General features: G+C 37.7%; 1 protein-coding gene across 1 annotated transcript; it reads right to left on the bottom strand.

Moving 5' to 3' along the window:
• Positions 1 to 7,681: 7,681 nt before the first annotated feature.
• LOC120167016 (probable WRKY transcription factor 57) lies at positions 7,682 to 17,292 on the bottom strand. The gene is made up of 3 exons (XM_039176154.1): positions 16,748 to 17,292; positions 8,452 to 8,595; positions 7,682 to 8,024 (listed from the first exon to the last, which is right to left on the bottom strand). The coding sequence occupies exons 1-3, from the start codon at positions 17,146 to 17,148 to the stop codon at positions 7,682 to 7,684; spliced, it is 888 nt and encodes a 295-aa protein (XP_039032085.1). The 5' UTR covers positions 17,149 to 17,292.
• Positions 17,293 to 17,559: the final 267 nt, after the last annotated feature.

Below are 17,559 nucleotides of genomic sequence, written 5' to 3'. Positions count from 1 at the left end.
CCATCCAACCAAACGCCACCTAACACTCTACTTCCCGGGTAATACGGTAAAGAAAGACAATAAACTAATATCCCAAAAATTAAATAAAATAATAACGTAACCCTAAAACCCTAAAATTAAAGACAAGAAAATAAGGAAATAATTTGATGCTTTGTTTTGAAAACCAGACCGGCCGGTTCAACCGGGAACCGTTGCTTAGTCCGGTTCAATCTAAATCGGTTGAAACACTATTAGTGAACCGACCAGATCCGCTGAACCGTTCGAACCGGACCGGCTGAAAACCGGAAAAAATCGGGATTTTTGTTTTTTTTTTAAATTAAACCAAACAACGTCGTTTGTTAAACGAGCCAAGTCGAACTTGACTATTGCTGAGCTCGACTCGAACTTGAAAACTTTAAAAGTAAGCTCAACTCAACTCAAACTCACAAGCTAAAAATTATCAAGTTTAACTCAAACTCAAAATATAATATTGAAACTTGAACTCAAAAAGGCTTAAACTTAAAAAAAAATAGAAGCTCGATTGAAGCCTAAAATTCGAGCTTGATTGAAGTGAAAGAATAGTTCACTCAATTCTCACCAAAAGGTTCCATGATTTTGAATGTCAAATTACCTTTATTATTTATAGAAGTTAGTTGTGATGCGCTTCTATATTTGTTAGCAATGTGAGATTGTTTTTGTTCTCATATTTTTACTCTTTAGACTTTTGGGATGCTCTTCTATGTTTCTTAGTCATGTGAGATTATTTTAAAAAAAAATTAAACCAAATAATATCATTTTGTTATATTTTTTTAACCCCAAATTTATTTTTTAATTATAGTTATATAATTATATTTATTATTTAATATTTTTTACCTTAAATATAATGTTATAGTTAATTTGAATCATTTTGTTTCACTTGATTTTATGATTTTTAACTTATATATGTTATGACTTGCTTTGAATATGACTTGTGATATAAAAAATTATTTTTTATTAAATATTTTTGATATTTTATTTAATTTTTAAAATAATTATGACGTCGTCCGATTCTTCCGACCGATCGAATCGATTCGACCAGTTAAATCAGTGAACTGATATTATAATCGGTTCGCTAACCGGTTCGATTATGAAAATCATGATTCGATGAGAAAGGAGGGGAGATGTCAAAATCCAGGCCAGGGGAAATAAAAGGTGAAAAAGTGGGGGTCTAGGGGAGGGATTTAAAGCAATGTCGGCTGACAGACTGTGTCTGAAGCAACATTGAAATCCACGTAACTAAGCATCAAACGACAAGTGGCCCTATTCAATTCTTTTCTATTTATCTACATATTCTTTTCTCGCAGTTTACAGTCACGTATGAATCCGTGAAAACCTGGCAATAAATTGATGAAAAAGGAGGAGACGTCAAAATCCAGGCGAGGGGAAATAAAAGGTCAAAAAGTGGGGGCCTAGGGGAGGGTTTAAAGCAATATCGGCTGACAGACCGTGTCTGAAGCAACATTGAAATCCACGTAACTAACCCATTAAACGACAAGTGGCCTTATTCAATTATTTTCTATTTATATACCTATTCTTTTCTTGCAGTTTACAGTCACGTATGAATCCATGAAAACCTCGTAAACAGTTACCACACCAACACCCAAAAAAAAACACTAGAAATGCATCCAGGATCCGGTTCTTTTCACATGGTACGATACTGTAGTTAAAATTTATATAAGCATCTCAACTGCAGTACTGTCCAAAAGTTTTAAACCTAATAAGCAGGAATTTTCAATATTCACATGCATATATATATATATATATATTAGAATCGGAAGCAATACCAGTTGAGACAACCAGATTTTCTGTAAGTAAATAATTGTCATCTTGAAGAATAAGTAATTGCCTCTGGCTTGGTCTCTGTTGATCCTATCTGGGTTAGCTGGAGACACCGCGTTCTCTTCTGTTTATACCAGTCACCTACTTTGCCTATATGTACAAACTCAAAAAAATAGATTACCATTATTATTAATCTAAAGAAGATGAAGGTAAAAAAAAAAATCAGAAAAACCTATAAGCTAAGGCATCTTTACTGTGTTGTTGGACTTGGATTATCTTCTTTGATTAATGCTTTGTTCCAAACCGACAAGCATCATAATATATGCCGTAATCATATGCTTTTTTAGTAATTACGATTCAAAAAGAAAAGAAGCTTTTTAGCAATTACTCAAAGGCAATATTTAACCTTATATATTAAACTAGCTTCCCAAATCTCTTGTTGATGCATATAGCTGTTGGAAATAAAACACTCATACAAACAACTTTTATTGAAACTCAAACAAATATTACAAGAGTACTCTCACTCAAAAACAAGAACTACAACTCACTCTTATAAGACTTTGCTTCTTCACTCACTTAGAAGCTCTTAATTTTTCTTGATGCTTAAAACTAAAATGGGAAGGGGTATTTATACTACTCAAGAACAATCCTACACCACACAAATAAACTAATTTAAACCATTACAAATTCAACAAATATCTAACTCTCACCTAACTAAATTGATGTAAGCAATGACATCATTAATTAAATGATGTAAGCAATGGCATCTTTAATTAAATGATGTAAGTAATGACATCAATTTAGTTTGGGTTTGGGTTTAGGCTCCCATAATGGATCAAGTTTATGATCCAACACCCTCCCTTAAACTTGATCTCGTGACCCCTAGTAGGTTCCTTAATCTTAAGAAGTCTTCGCTGGTCAGTGGCTTGGTAAAAATATCAGCAACTTGATCTTGTGACTTCACGTATTCAACTTCCACATCTTTTCTTGCAACACACTCCCTTATATAGTGGTAGTGAATATCAATGTGCTTGCTTCGATCATGGAATACTGGATTCTTCGCTAAGGCAATGGCTGACTTGTTGTCGACACAAACCTTGGTAGGCTCTTCTTGTATCAAACCAATCTCCTTCAATAGATTTCTAAGCCAAATTGCATGACAAACACATGAGGTAGCAGCAACATATTCCGCTTCACAAGTGGACAATGTGACAATCGGTTGTTTCTTTGACATCCATGTGAATGCAATATCTCCCGAAAATACGAATCCGTAGTGCTCCTTCGATTATCTATGTCTCCACCCCAATCACTGTCGCTATATCCAACAAGCTTGTAATCATTAGAAAATGAATAGAACAAGCCAAAGTCAATTGTACCTTTCAGATAGCGAAGAATTCTCTTTGCGACTTTAAAATGGGTGATTGTTGGGGATTCCATGTAGCGACTAACCAATCCAACTGCGTGAAGAATATCGGGTCTCGTGCAAGTTAGATAGCGTAGACTTCCTACCAAACTTTTGAAGAATGTTGGATCTACACTTTCGCCTTCTTCATGTTTGGTCATCTTGATCCCGTATTCTGCCGGTGTGCTTATTGGCTTACAGTTCTCCATCTTGAACTTCTTCAGTATCTCCTTTGCATAGCTTTCCTGTGAATGAAAATTCCATCATTTTATTGCTTAACTTCAATGCAAGGTAGTACGCCATGAGCCCCATGTCTGTCATCTCGAATTCTTTCATCATCACATCCTTGAATTCATTAAACATGCTTGGGTTGCTTCCAGTGAAGATCAAATCGTCCACGTAGAGGCACACGATCAAATATCTTCATCTTTGATATTGATATAGAGCATGCTCGTAGGGACATTTGTTGAAGCCATTCTCTTGGGTACTTGTCGATTCGGCTATTCCATGCCCTTGGTGCTTGTTTTAGCCCGTAAAGAGCCTTCTTCAACTTCAACACCTTGTCTTCATGCCCTTTGACTTCATAGCCTGATGGTTGCTGAATGTAAAGTTCCTCTTCAAGAACTCCATTTAGGAAGGCGGACTTTACATCCATCTGTTGTATCTTCCACTTGTTTTGAGCTGCCAAAGAATGATTAGTCTGATAGTCTCCAATCGAGCAACAGGAGCAAAATCATCATAGTCAATTCCAGCCTTTGACTATAGCCTGTAGCAACTAGCCTCGCCGTGTGCCTTTCAATCTCTCCTTTGGCGTTTTGCTTTGTTTTGTACACCCATTTGACACCTATCGCCTTATGTCCCTTGGGAAGTGAGGTAAGTTCCCATGTGTCATTCTTCTCGATGGCCTTGATTTCTTCGTTCATCGCATCTCTCCATTTCTTTTCTTGTACCGCTTCTTGAAAGCTCACTGGTTCACAATCGTAAACAAACAAAATAATGTAAGATTATCTTGTCGTTCAGTTACCTCATAGAGATCTCTAAGGCTTCTTGTGCGTTGCACAACTCTTTCACTTTGACTCCCACTTGACGATGATGAAGGTGATGAGTCTCCTTGAGTGGTTGATGTTGGTGAAGTGGGTGGAGTTGCAAGCTCTTGTTGAGATTCATCTAGTTGTTCCCTCATTGTCTGCTCATCTTCTTCAAATGAGGAAAGAAATTGAAGTCATATGTATGAGAGTTAAAATCCCATTCTCCTTCTTCGTTGAAGACAACATCTCGACTAATCACAAACTTCTTATTGTCTGGATTGTACAACTTGTAGCCCTTCGAATTAGCATCATAGCCGATGAAGATAAAACTCTCGCTTTATCATCAAGCTTCGTTCTTCTCTCGTCTGGTACGTGAACATGGGCTATACTTCCAAAGGTTCTCAAGTGAGAATTCCAGGCTTTCTTCACTCCATGCTTCTTGCGGTGTCTTTCCATACACTTCTTATTGGAGATCGGTTTGTCAAGTAGATTGCACGCTACTGCCTCCGCCCAAAATTCCTTGGGTATTTCTTGCTTTGAGCATGCTTCGTGCCATGTCGAGGATTGTTCTGTTCTTTCTTTCTGCCACACCATTTTGCTGGGGGGATCTAGGAACTGTCATTGGTCGACGAATTCCATTTGCTTCACAAAACTCTTGAACTCCCTGGAAGTAAATTCTCCACCTCGATCGGATCTCATGGCTTTGATCTTTCTACCGCTTTCCTCTCCACTGCTGCTTTGAACTTCTTGAAGACTTAAAAACTCTGACTTCTGTTTCAGAAATATACCCAGGTTTTTCTTGAAAAATCATCAATGAAGAGAAGAAAATTTGTTACCGAGAGCTTGGCTTGATCGGTCCACACACATCTGGTCAGGATGATTGATGTGAGGTAGTCCTTTCACCATCTCCTTCTTAGATAATAGCTCTAGACCTCCAAAACTGAGATGCCCAAATCGAAGATGCCAAAGCCATGATGCATCTTTGTAGCAATCTTTCAGGCACTTTGCAACATCATTTTGTATGTTGATCAAGAACATTCTATTCTTTGACATCGACACTTTAGCAATGAAGTTATTCTTATCATCTTTTATAGAAAGATTATAATTATTCATATGAATATCATAACCTTTCTCTACCAGTTGCCCTAAACTTAAAATGTTACTTTTCATATTGGGCACATAGTAGACATTTGAAATAAATTGATGTCTCCTATCTTTCAAACGGATAAGAATGTTACCTCTCCCTTTCACTGCTATTGTAGAATCATCTCCAAACGAAACATTTCCGCTTACTGACTCGTCTAGCTCCACAAACATGTCTTTCCTTCCACACATGTGATTGCTTGCACCACTGTCAAGATACCAGGAATTTGCTTGGCCACCATCAGTTTCCTTTCGTGCTAGAAGAAGAGTTTCTTTGCCATTTGTCTTTTCCTCCACGTAATTAGCCTTCTCCTCAATTTTGTTGTTGGGGAGCTCTACATTCTGAAGCATAATGCCCAAAATTTTGACAATTATAACATCGAATTTGAGATTTGTCATACTTTGAGTTTGGATTAATTCTTCCACGGCCTCGTATTGAGCTTTCTCCTTTCTCATAGTTGTTGTTGGAATTGTTATTGTTGTAATTCCAGCCTCGTCCACGACCTCGACTTCCACCTCGTCCATGGCCTCTACCTCTGCCTTGGCCACGTTGGTTTCTATCATTGCGTTGGCTCTCATGCATATCCTTGAGTTGCAGCTTGAGGAGTTGCTCAGTAAACTCATGCTTTTTTTTATGCTTCTCTTCGTATGCTTGCAATGATCCTTGGAGTTGCTCGATCTTCATTTCTTCCAAGTCTTTAGTTTCTTCAATCGTCACGACGATGTGTTCAAATTTGGGATCCAACGAACGAAGTATCTTCTCTATTATCCTCACAACTTCTAACTTTTCACCATTTCTTTTTAATTGATTAGAAACAGCTACTACTCTTGAGAAATAATCTGAAATAGACTCAGATGCTTTCATGTGTAAGGATTCGAATTAACCTCTCTCTTAATGTTTGGAGACGAACCTTCTTCACTTGCTCGGATCCTTTGTAAGAGGTTTGCAGCTTCTCCCATGCTTTCTTGCTAGAGCTTGCACTTGAAATCTTTTCAAAACCATCATCATCTAATGCTTGGTAGATGAGGTAGAGAGCCTTCTTGTCTCTCTTTCTTGAATCCTTCAAAGTTGTCTTTTGATCTGGTGTAAGAGTAACAAAAACATCATCATCCATAATCTCGTTATAGCCTTTCTCTATGATATCCCACACATCTTGTGATCCAAGAAGTGCCTTCATTTTGATACTCTAATTGTCGTAGTTGTTGTTGTTAAGTGTCGGAACTTGGAATGGTGCCATACCATTTGTCATATCTCTCAATATAATGAGATTTTGTAAAATCCGATTGCACGAATGAATCCAGAACGCCGAAAAAACCTTGGGAGGGACTTGGACAACTCGGTCAAGGGCTCCAACTCGGCTGACTCGGCTCAACTCGGTGAGTCAACTCAATTTTCTGGCAACAGTCTTCCGGCGGTGCGTGGCGGTGCGTGGCGGTGCGTCAGAACTCAGATTGAGAAAATTCTGGCGGCGTCGAATTCCTCTCGTCGAGACCTTCGATCTTTCCAACTCGCTCTGATACCACTTTGTTGGAAATAAAACACTCACACACAAACAACTTTTATTGAAACTCAAACAAATATTACAAGAGTACTCTCACTCAAAAACAAGAACTACAACTCACTCTTATAAGATTTTGCTTCTTCATTCACTTAGAAGCTCTTAATTTTCTTGATGCTTAAAACTAAAATGGGAAGGGGTATTTATACTACTCAAGAACAATCCTACACCACACAAATAAACTAATTTAAACCATTACAAATTCAACAAATATCTAACTCTCACCTAACTAAATTGATGTAAGCAATGACATCATTAATTAAATGATGTAAGCAATGACATCTTTAATTAAATGATGTAAGTAATGACATCAATTTAGTTTGGGTTTAGATTTAGGCTCCCATAATAGATCAAGTTTATGATCCAACAATAGCTAGTTAAATACTTTACTTTAGCTTTCGGTGATAACCCTTTCATCTCAAATGGGGTACAAATACAAAACAACTTTACTAAGAACATATCTAAAACGTCAAATCAAGAAGATTCTACCAGTCATTAAAAGTCTTTTCACCAGTGCTAAAGTTGCTTTCCATCAAACCCCATGTCTATAAAAGGCTCTTTCAGAAACTCTGATAAGCATATAATAAAGTGGGCAACATCACGAAATTATAAGAGGCCATATAGACAGTACAAACTTAAGCAAACATGAACAAGTGAATGAACACAAGAACAAATCCTGGCAAAGTGTAAGTATGTCAAAGTTTAAGTAAACTCAATTTAATTTACGCTATATATGCTTACCAGTCTCTTTCTTATCTGTTACGTACTCCTGGGGGGACAATATCTCCAAGTAACCCGTCCTGTGGGGATGGTTCTGGCAGCGTTACAGGTTCTGTTACTACTTGCTTTGATTTTGTTATGCTTGGAGGAATTTGCCTGTGTAGTTGTATCCCTGGAGAGTGAAATTTAAAGACTGAGGGAGCCAATTGACCAGAAAAGGCGGCTTCATGGTTGATGGATCCACCACGGGGGAATCCGACTCTGTGATGACAGTGTTGACCTTCATATGTTGAAATAACAATGGTAGAATCTTCAGGGGAGCGTTCCACCCTCTTCTTCACAGTGCATTTGCTATTTGTGCAACGATAGTAGTTCCTGAAACCAGATTATGCACATCATTCTGAAAATTTTCCTTTTGGATAATGATTTTAAGCATGAAATCACATTTCAACATCCCCATTTGCTACTCCAGACAGAAACTTTCAAGTCATGAGCTTTTGGAATTAGAGAGTCCTAGCAATTGCAGATTAATTAACTGACGGAATCTCCCTTTATAACAATAGCGGTTTAATAATAAATATTTAACTTTGTTGAAGATGCATCATTTAACTGGTGAATCTTGCCCTATAACAAAGCTCAAAGAAGGAAATTCATAAATAATCTCCTGGAAAGAATGTTGATTATGATATTGAAAAGAGAATGTTGTTTATATTATATTTCACTTCAAAAGTTTAGCTATTTAACTGAAAACAGGTGAATCAAATTCAAAAGTGGGAAGCATGTCAGTTTTTCTCTGAATTACCTAGGAAATGGACTATTTTTAACAGTCTTTTGTCCATATTTCCTCCACCGGTAGCCATCTTCAAGATGATCGAATTCACTCTTGGTCTTGAATGCAAAACGTGGCTGTCGAATTCGCTTTTGCCCCTTATCCTTGACCTTACTCCTACAAAACAAAATACTCGACCGGCAACTATCAAAGTGAAACAGAAAATCCTAAACATTAAGAGATTTGTTTGAAAGTTAATGCATATGCTTCAATAAACAAACAAACATGCCACTGCTGAAGTAGATATTAATGTAGCCATCAACAATGTTAAAAAATCAATCTCTTCAATTATTCTGAGTAACACAAGCAACTTTCCTTGAACATAAAATGCATTCATATGGAAGAAAGTAATCCTTGATTTCATGAGATGCATGCCTCTGACCAGTTCCCATTTTGCAGGTAATGACAAAGAATAGATTTCAACACCTAGTAAGTATCAAACAATTAAGTACTGAATTTCCAAATTCCTAAAACAATGAAGAAAACCCATCATAGATATAACAGTAAAATTCCAAATAAAATGAGAATGCGTTGCTTCTGATGGGATGAATTCAGAACAAAAGACAGACTTCATTGGGGAAAAAGCAATGAAAAAAAATACTGTTAGGTTTAATGTCACCAAAAGAGGGCTTTTTTACCCCACTGACACCGTTTGTTTTTATTTTTACTTTTCTAACACCGTTCGACCAATATTTCCAAAACTAGCACCCTTTCTGCTGAGTTGGCAAAGGCGCGTCCCGGGGGCGCGCTTTACCCGGTTTTTTCGCTGAGTTGGATGCCACGTGTGAAAGGGCGTCCCGGGGACGCGCCTTTGCCAACTCAGCAGACACGTATTTTGTTTATAATAAATAGTTTATTTTATTATTATTATAAATTAATAATATATTATGTAAAATGTTTCGATTATAATGTAAGAATTATCAAGTTTCGAGTATTTTTGATTTTGATTATCGATCTATTAATTTTACCAGTTAATTATTTAAATGTTATCAATCTAGTCATCTCATATCAATATTTAACGAAAATATTGATGCATAAGTTAATAAATTAGTATAATTACATATTTAATCTTCAAGACTTACATATTTTATAAAATTAGTCTTATTGAAAATTAATTTAATAAATTTAATCCTCCAATCAGAACATGAAATGTGTCATTGTATACATAAATTTTTTAATAACTTTTAATTTGTTTAATTTATATTTTTCTCTACTTAGAAGGTGGAATTATTATTATATTTTAATGCAATAACATTAAATTATTGAAATAAAAACATTCATTTAAAAACTTTAATTACATAAGAGTTAACGGTTATATGATGAAACAGAGCTGGACATTTTTTTCTATTGTGCCCGATGTTTCTACAATGCCCACATCGTTTTTGTTCTGTTGACTTCTCCCGAATATCCATATCACAATGTATTCTAGTAGATTTTGGACGACCTGAGTCCCTCAATAACAATGGATCTGGGACAATTGTAAGCCAAGTTGAATCTCATTTGGGTCTCTTTCGTTTCCTATGGGCGGAAACTCAAATTCATATACCTTGAAAACTTGTGAAAGTTGGTATACGGGATCAACATAATTTTGTAGTCCAAATGCGAATGTGAGCAAGCAGCAATGACATGAGAGCATGGATATTTGAGTGCTTGAAAGAAACCACAATCGCACCACCTCTCTTGCAGATTAACTCTGAAAGAGTTAGCTTCAATCCCTTGCAGCGGACGTGGCATTTCGGTTACACGAAACAATTCACGGGTGCGAGAAAAATTTGTAACTAACATCCCATTTGATGTAGCCATTTTTTTCTGTAAATCGGTACTAGTCTTGGGTGGTAAAATGTCCGTTTTGCATCCAAGTAAGAGCTTGTCCACCGAGTTTTGCAAAGAGTTGACCCAAACGAAAATAAGTCGTTTTCGGTTACACGAAACAATTCACGGGTGCGAGAAAAATTTGTAACAACATCCCATTTGATGTAGCCATTTTTTCTGTAAATCGGCTACTAGTCTTGGGTGGTAAATATGTCCGTTTTGCATCCAAGTAAGAGCTGTCCACCGAGTTTTGCAAAGAGTTGACCCAAACGAAAATAAGTCGTTTTGACCAACGCCGTGACTGGTAAATGACGCGCCCCTTTAAGGTTGAATTATTGCTTCAGCCAAGTTTGTGTCATATGACCATAGCGAACCCCCGTCATATGCATTTGTCCACATTTCTTTGCTGATGTCCATAATGTACTCGCACCCCTTCTTATTTTTGCCAAACAGCTCTTGTAGCATCGACTCAAACCTTTGAGGTAAGAGTTCGTAACCTAAGTCATTAGGAATAGTAATAGTTAATATGAAGTATAAATAAGTAATAAGATTGATAGAAAAATTGGGAAAAAGTAACATACCCATCCGCACTACTGACGTTCATCGTCTTCTTGTATTTTCCGTAATAGTTTGCAGCAATAGACGGACACAATAACGAGGTTGAACATGTGGAGGTCTATACATTGTAAAAGACTCGGTAAAATTGGCAGCGATCGCGAACCATTCGATCATTCACGTAATGATGTTGAGTTTCGAACTCAACAATTGTCCCGGGATTAAGTTTGCACAACATGAAACCAACTGGCAGCTCGTTGTAAGAGGAATCCCATTCGCCATGAAGTTTGCAAATGGCATTCTGTTTTGCCAACCACGCTTTTTTATATGAGACAGTGTACCCAATTGGGACTGTATAGCAGAATCAACACTGCAACAGCTATGAGAGCTTTGCTTCACAATTGGCATGATTGCTTGACAAATAATGTTGGAGTCCAAGTTGGATGATCCTGGTTTATTACCTGTTGCACAGTATGAGGACTGTTGTATCTGGTTAGTTCCCATAAGTTGTTCTTCCTCTTCCTCTTTGATACACGGACCATCCATGACATCCGTTGTGACGTTGGACGCAGTAGCAGACATATTTCTCCGTGTTAGATCGATCAACTCGGGACTGAACTGAGTTACGAATATTGTAACTCTTTATTGCCATCATTGCTTCCTCCTTCGATGCGAACTCCATTCCAATATGTAAATTACCGTCATTGACTGATGATGAAGTCCATAGTTTCCAACATCAGGAAGATCTGGAAATTCAGGCTCTACATTGCATCATAATCAGCCTCATACATATGTGCAGGAAGTTCGGCTGGTGTTGTATTTATCGGAACGTCATCCTCGTCATCATCAGAATGTACGTTAAACTGTGGTGAGTCAGGTTCAACGAATAATCCCGTTTCAGCACCATCTGCACCTGGCTCCCGAAGAGGTTCTTCTGGTGGAGATGGGTTCCTCCGATAATCCAATGTTGAGGTCAAAAAAGTTCCCGCTTGCGTGTCCTCCCCTTGAACTTGAGGCCATTGTCATGTGGGATGTGATAGACTGTCGTCTCGTTGGCATTTCCATATGTAAGTCGAAAACATTGGCAGATGAATGTCTGCCCCTTGAAGTAGAAGAGATGTTGCCATATGGATTATTGGTGAAGCCACGTGGTTGAGATCATAAGCAGTTGCAGATGAATGCCTTCCTATTGAACTTGATGGCATGGTATATGGCGTTGGATCCGCCATTAATGATGTGAAATCATTACAGATAAGTTGTGTCGGCTATCAACTTGATCAGTTTGATATGCAATGCCAAAGTGAGAGGAATATGAGAGACCACGAGTTACACGAACCTCAATAAAGTGGCATACATTTCAATAAGAGATTGTGAACTCCCCATATGAGCATCACCCATCATAGAAACATCATCATCATTTGAAAGCTGAAATGATGTATACGTGAGCGAAAAAGTTCAGTAGGAAATCTGTATTGAAGTGAAGATAGTCTTCTCTGGCCTGCTACACGAATCTTTAACGAAATTTTGTGATTAACTCCTCAATTGTGATGTTTCTCTTCAAGGTTAAGGGGATATAATGATCTGACTCAAAAAAACCCCCTCTTCAGCTTCCTTAATTTCTCCATCATACAAAACAACAGCAGAAAGACGACTCATTTTCAGAGAATTTGAGAATTTAGAGTTTGGGAATTGAGAATTTGAAAGATTGTGAACTGAAGTTTGTTTTGAAAGTTTATAATACGTTGCATATAATAGTTTCTATAATCGGTTCACTATTCACGTGAAGGCGCGTTCCCGGGGGCGCGCCTTCCATTATTTCGTCAGAGAAATTATCATTGCCCTATTATGTCATTCATGTCCCTCGGGGACACTAGATATATCAGTACCTATTATTTCACTATTCACGTGAAGGCGCGTTCCCGGGGGCGCGCCTTCCATTATTTCGTCAGAGAATATTATCATTGCCCTATTATGTCACTCATGTCCCTCGGGGATCACTATTCACGTGAAGGCGCGTTCCCGGGGGCGCGCCTTCCATTATTTCGTCAGAGAATATTATCATTGCCCTATTATGTCATTCATGTCCCTCGGGACACTAGATATATCAGTACCTATTATTTCACTATTCACGTGAAGGCGCGTTCCCGGGGCGCGCCTTCCATTATTTCGTCAGAGAATATTATCATTGCCCTATTATGTCACTCATGTCCCTCGGGGAATAACTTAAATTTAACTTCTTTTGAATGTTCAACAAGTTAAGAATAACTTAAATTAAAACGTTATGTGAAGTTTGATAATTAGATAAAATGTTATTGATAAATTGAATAAATGTGAAGTGATAAGTTGATTGTGACATTGAAATTGTGGAATGAGCATTGAAATGTGACATTGATAAATTGCCAATTCACCCCCCTCTTGGTTGATTCCGTTGATCGATGAACTCAACATAAGTTGATTTTTAATGTATACGTTTTAATATATGTTAATGATAAAATCAATGTATGGAGTCCTTTAATTTCAATTTAAGTTGTGAACTATAATTGGAATATAACTTTTAATTTCGAATACAATTGGAATATAAGTTGAAATTTAATGTTAAATTTCGAATACTATAATTTATATTTTTTAAATTTAAATTGAATAATATTATTTTATTTTTATTTTAAATTTCGAATAATATTTGTATTTTAAAAACATTTATCAAACATTTAATGTTAAATGTGAAAAAAATAACATAAAAATATGTATGTAACACCATGAAACATTTAAATAACATAACCAAATTACATAAAATTCTGAAATTTAATTATTTAAATAACATTAAATATAACTGGATCACCGATGTCGTCGTCTCGAATGAGTTCCACATGGCGGTGGTTGCCTATTCGTGGAGGATTTCTTCGTGGAACTTGTTCTTCAGTCTCCTCATCTTCACTATCATCATCAGCCAGCATTTTCTTCATTTGGTGCAGATGACGCTGAAGGGGCTGAAGGGCCTGTATAAAATAACGACCCTGGGGAGTGCTAGTAACATCCCACCGCTCCCCGGGAACTGTGGAAACTGTGGAAACATTGGCATCGATGTATGTGATCCAGATGAAGATTGAGGTGTCTGCGGAGAAGCACCACCAGCCAAATAAGATGCATATGAAGCTACGCTGGATCATTAAACATAGTCGTATATGCACCCCATATGGTATAAACCCTGCGGCTAGGCATGTAACCTGGCGGGCTAGGCATGTAACCTGGCGGGCTAGGAATGTAACCCTGCGGCTCGGAATGTAACCCTGCGGAGTGGCATATAAACGGTGCGCGCCTAGGAATGTTAACCCCTCGTGCTTCCGCCGAAAGTAGAAACGGCTTCCCATTTTCATTAAACCAGTCCATATAGTTATCCGTAACCATATGACCAGTTTCAGCGTAATATTGTCGAGGGGCCAACATGTATATCGATTCTCCCAAAGCGCAATCCAATCTCTGTGTCTCACCACCCAGTTAACATCTTTCTTTCCCCGTCTATCTATGTTTATGCACGTCGTCTAAATTTCTAGGAGCTCCAGGAATATATGCGTACAACCATACTGACGGAGCACGCGATCAACTGGATGCCACTCAATATAGCATAACATATAAAGGTATAACCGATATCCATACCTCTAATGACCCTCTAAGTGGGGTGGGATGCAAGCTTTCACTTCATCGCTCGCATAAGGTATCCACTGAACTGAAATATAAATATACAATTCAAATAAATAAATATTCTAATTATATCTAACATTTTAAATTAAATTTTAATTAAACAAATTTAAAACATACCTCAGACCCACTTTGTATCAATAAGTAAATGAATTTCCTCTAAAACAGTAGGTATACTTTTATGGTCCTTTCTTTCATCGACCACCTATGAATATAATATAAACTAAATATCACCCTATTTAATTGAAAATATTTAAATCAAATTTAGTTCGAAAATTACCCAACAATAAGGGGAATACGTATGGTTCATTCACGATCGGGCATAAGAAAGGCATGCGGAACCACGCCCATGATTGTAGAAGCAGAAGACATCCACCGATAGCAGTTTTCTTATAATTCGTCGCCCGACATTTCTCTAAGAGAAATGCCAAAACTGCAGCACCCCAACTATATCTTCCAGCTTCATCAAAATCGATCAGATGCCGCAACCACATACAATGCACCTGGTTGCGAGATTTGTCGGGTATCAATATTCCTCCAATTATTCGTAATATATGCCCGAGCACATGCCTTTGCTTGATCCTCTGAAGCATTTTTCATTTAAAACCTCAAAATTAGCTTTCAACCAAGATAAAGCTATTCTACCTCCATTAACTCTGGCGGAGCAGCTCCAAGATAATCAATGCACATTGATTGCCAATCACCATCCGCCATACCACACATCATATTCCGTCGACGGGAAGCCCCAGATGCATAGAGACATCCTCCAATGTAATTGTTGCCTCCCACATGGAAGGTGAAAAGTGTGTCTCGGGCCTCCACCTCTCAATCAGTGCAGAAATTAGGACAGGTTCGAGTTTGCAACCGCCTATAATTGTTGCAATATACCCGAACCCAGCAGAAGCCAAATATGGCAAAATACGTTCCGGTGTCGGTTATACGTGGATTTTAATAAAAGTTTCTAAAATACGATCAGCATCCTAAATAATATATATTATAAAAAGTAAAAATTAATATAAATTCATAAAACTTTAAATAAAAATAAATTTAAATATTAACATTAATTATAAAAAATATACCATATCGCTAAAATGTCTGGAGATATGATCAATATCCAATCGCAACAGCATTTCGTTTCCATTATAACTGTAGACAAAACAATATAATTAGCAAAAAAATTAATAATTCTAATAAATAATAATTATATAAATATTATTTAATAAAAAAATAATATTTATAAATATATTAATATAAAAAATAATAACTATTTAAAAAAAATACTAAAAAAATTTCTTACCACTAATAACAAATTTAAACTCAAATAGTTGGAGAATTTGAGTTATATAAGAGAGGAGAAGATGATTTTGGTGTGAAGAATGAGTGAGGGTTGAGGGGTTTATATAGGGGAGGAGGAGGGGTAGTTAGGAAAAACGGATGGGGGCATTTATGACATTTAATGGAAGGCGCGTCCCCGGGGATGCGCCTTCCACACGTCTGCTGATATGGCAAGGCGCGTCCCCGGGACGCGCCTTTCACACGTGGCATCCAACTCAGCGAAAATACGGGTAAAGCGCGTCCCCGGGGACGCGCCTTTGCCAACTCAGCAGAAAGGGTACTAGTTTTGGAAATATTGGTCGAACGGTGTTAGAAAAGTAAAAATAAAAATAAACGGTGTCAGTGGGGTAAAAAAGCCCCAAAAGAGGGCTTTTTTGATCTGTATTCACGCTTATTGCCTTTGTATTAACGTAACTAAAACGTGAAAATAAGAGCCGAAAGGGTTAATAAATAAGTATAAAAAAGGGATTTTTTTTGGAAGCACACCATTCCCGCCGCAATAGCGGCGGAGTTCATGGCCACTTCGTTTGTAAATAGCCAAAAAGTCCCTTTTATTTTTCACCTTTATTCCCTTAATTACACCTATTAATTCACTAAATTTACGAAATAACCATAACCTTAGCCTCCCCAACTTGAATGAAACAAAGTCCACTTCTTTTTTGACAGTTACTGAGTGTACGGACACCGAAGATTGCACTCATTTTTTCTCTCTTTCTTCATGGCTTTTATTTTACATTTGTATTTATTACGATCAGACCCCAAAATAACTCAAACAAGGAGAAAGCAAAAGAGTAAAAACAATAAGGGGCATTTCTTTCCAATTTTTTTTCCTATCTTCATCAGTGATGATGGATATTTGTTCACTACTCACGGTATCTCGGACGGCTTCCCGCCGGAGCCCGTAGATTTCTCCGTCCGATCCTCGCTGGAGCTTGACGACACCAATGGATTCGATATCAACACGTCAACTGACCCGCCGGGATTCGACGACGTCACTGAACCCGAACCATAAGCAGCAATAGCGCCAGCGAAGCTCTCTGAAACGTTGAAGGTTCTCACCAAATCAGGTCTGGTGTCGGTCCGTTCAAGTTCATCGAACCGCTCAATCACTTCAGTATGATCAGCAGGTTGTAGATTCCACTCGAAGTCGCTCAATATATTGCTCTCCCTATCGAAGAAGTAATTGACGGTGTCGGAGAGTGAGTCAGGGAGTGTCCAGCTCGAACAGTAAGTAAATTCACTCAGTGGATCGCCTCCTTCTTGATCTTCCATCCTCTTAAACAGAAGGAAAAATCATAAAGAAGGATTCAGAGCATCCAAACAGAATCTAAAAGGATAATTGAAGGATAGAGAGCTAGCTAGCTAGGGTTTGGATGTCTGCTGGGAAGGGACGCCTAGTTTTCCATTTGCTTTTAGTTTGGGGGTCGCGTCAATCCAAATCTAAAGCGCAGAGAAAGTTAAGAAGGAAGGGAAAACCGAAAAGAACGCGCGAGTAGAGGAATAGTGGCACACTGGCGTTGGAAGGGCAAGGCAGAGAAAGAAAGGGGTCGTGACACCCACGCGCATGAACGGAAAATAGCGGGACACTTGGATAATTTCCGATTTAATCTCGTAAGAGCAACACGTTAATTAACGGGGGTTTTGAATCGGATAATTTCATTTTTAACAAGATTTCGTAATTAT

The sequence above is a fragment of the Hibiscus syriacus genome, unplaced genomic scaffold (assembly GCF_006381635.1).
Source record: "Hibiscus syriacus cultivar Baekdansim isolate YM2019G1 unplaced genomic scaffold, ASM638163v2 tig00003041_pilon, whole genome shotgun sequence".
NCBI lineage: Eukaryota > Viridiplantae > Streptophyta > Magnoliopsida > Malvales > Malvaceae > Hibiscus > Hibiscus syriacus.
The sequence above is the reverse complement of the archived record's forward strand: the minus strand, read 5'-3'. Positions and strand labels throughout refer to the sequence as shown.

What these genes read in the sequence shown, in the direction of transcription:
- LOC120167016 (XM_039176154.1), bottom strand. Translation starts at nt 17,148, where the DNA reads ATGGAAGATCAAGAAGGAGGCGATCCACTGAGTGAATTTACTTACTGT. An exon ending in GGGAAGCCGTCCGAGATACC is followed by an intron (nt 8,596 to 16,747) that starts GTGAGTAGTGAA and finishes TTTGTTTTGTAG; the next exon opens with GAGTAAGGTCAAGGATAAGG. An exon ending in AAAAATAGTCCATTTCCTAG is followed by an intron (nt 8,025 to 8,451) that starts GTAATTCAGAGA and finishes ATCTGGTTTCAG; the next exon opens with GAACTACTATCGTTGCACAA.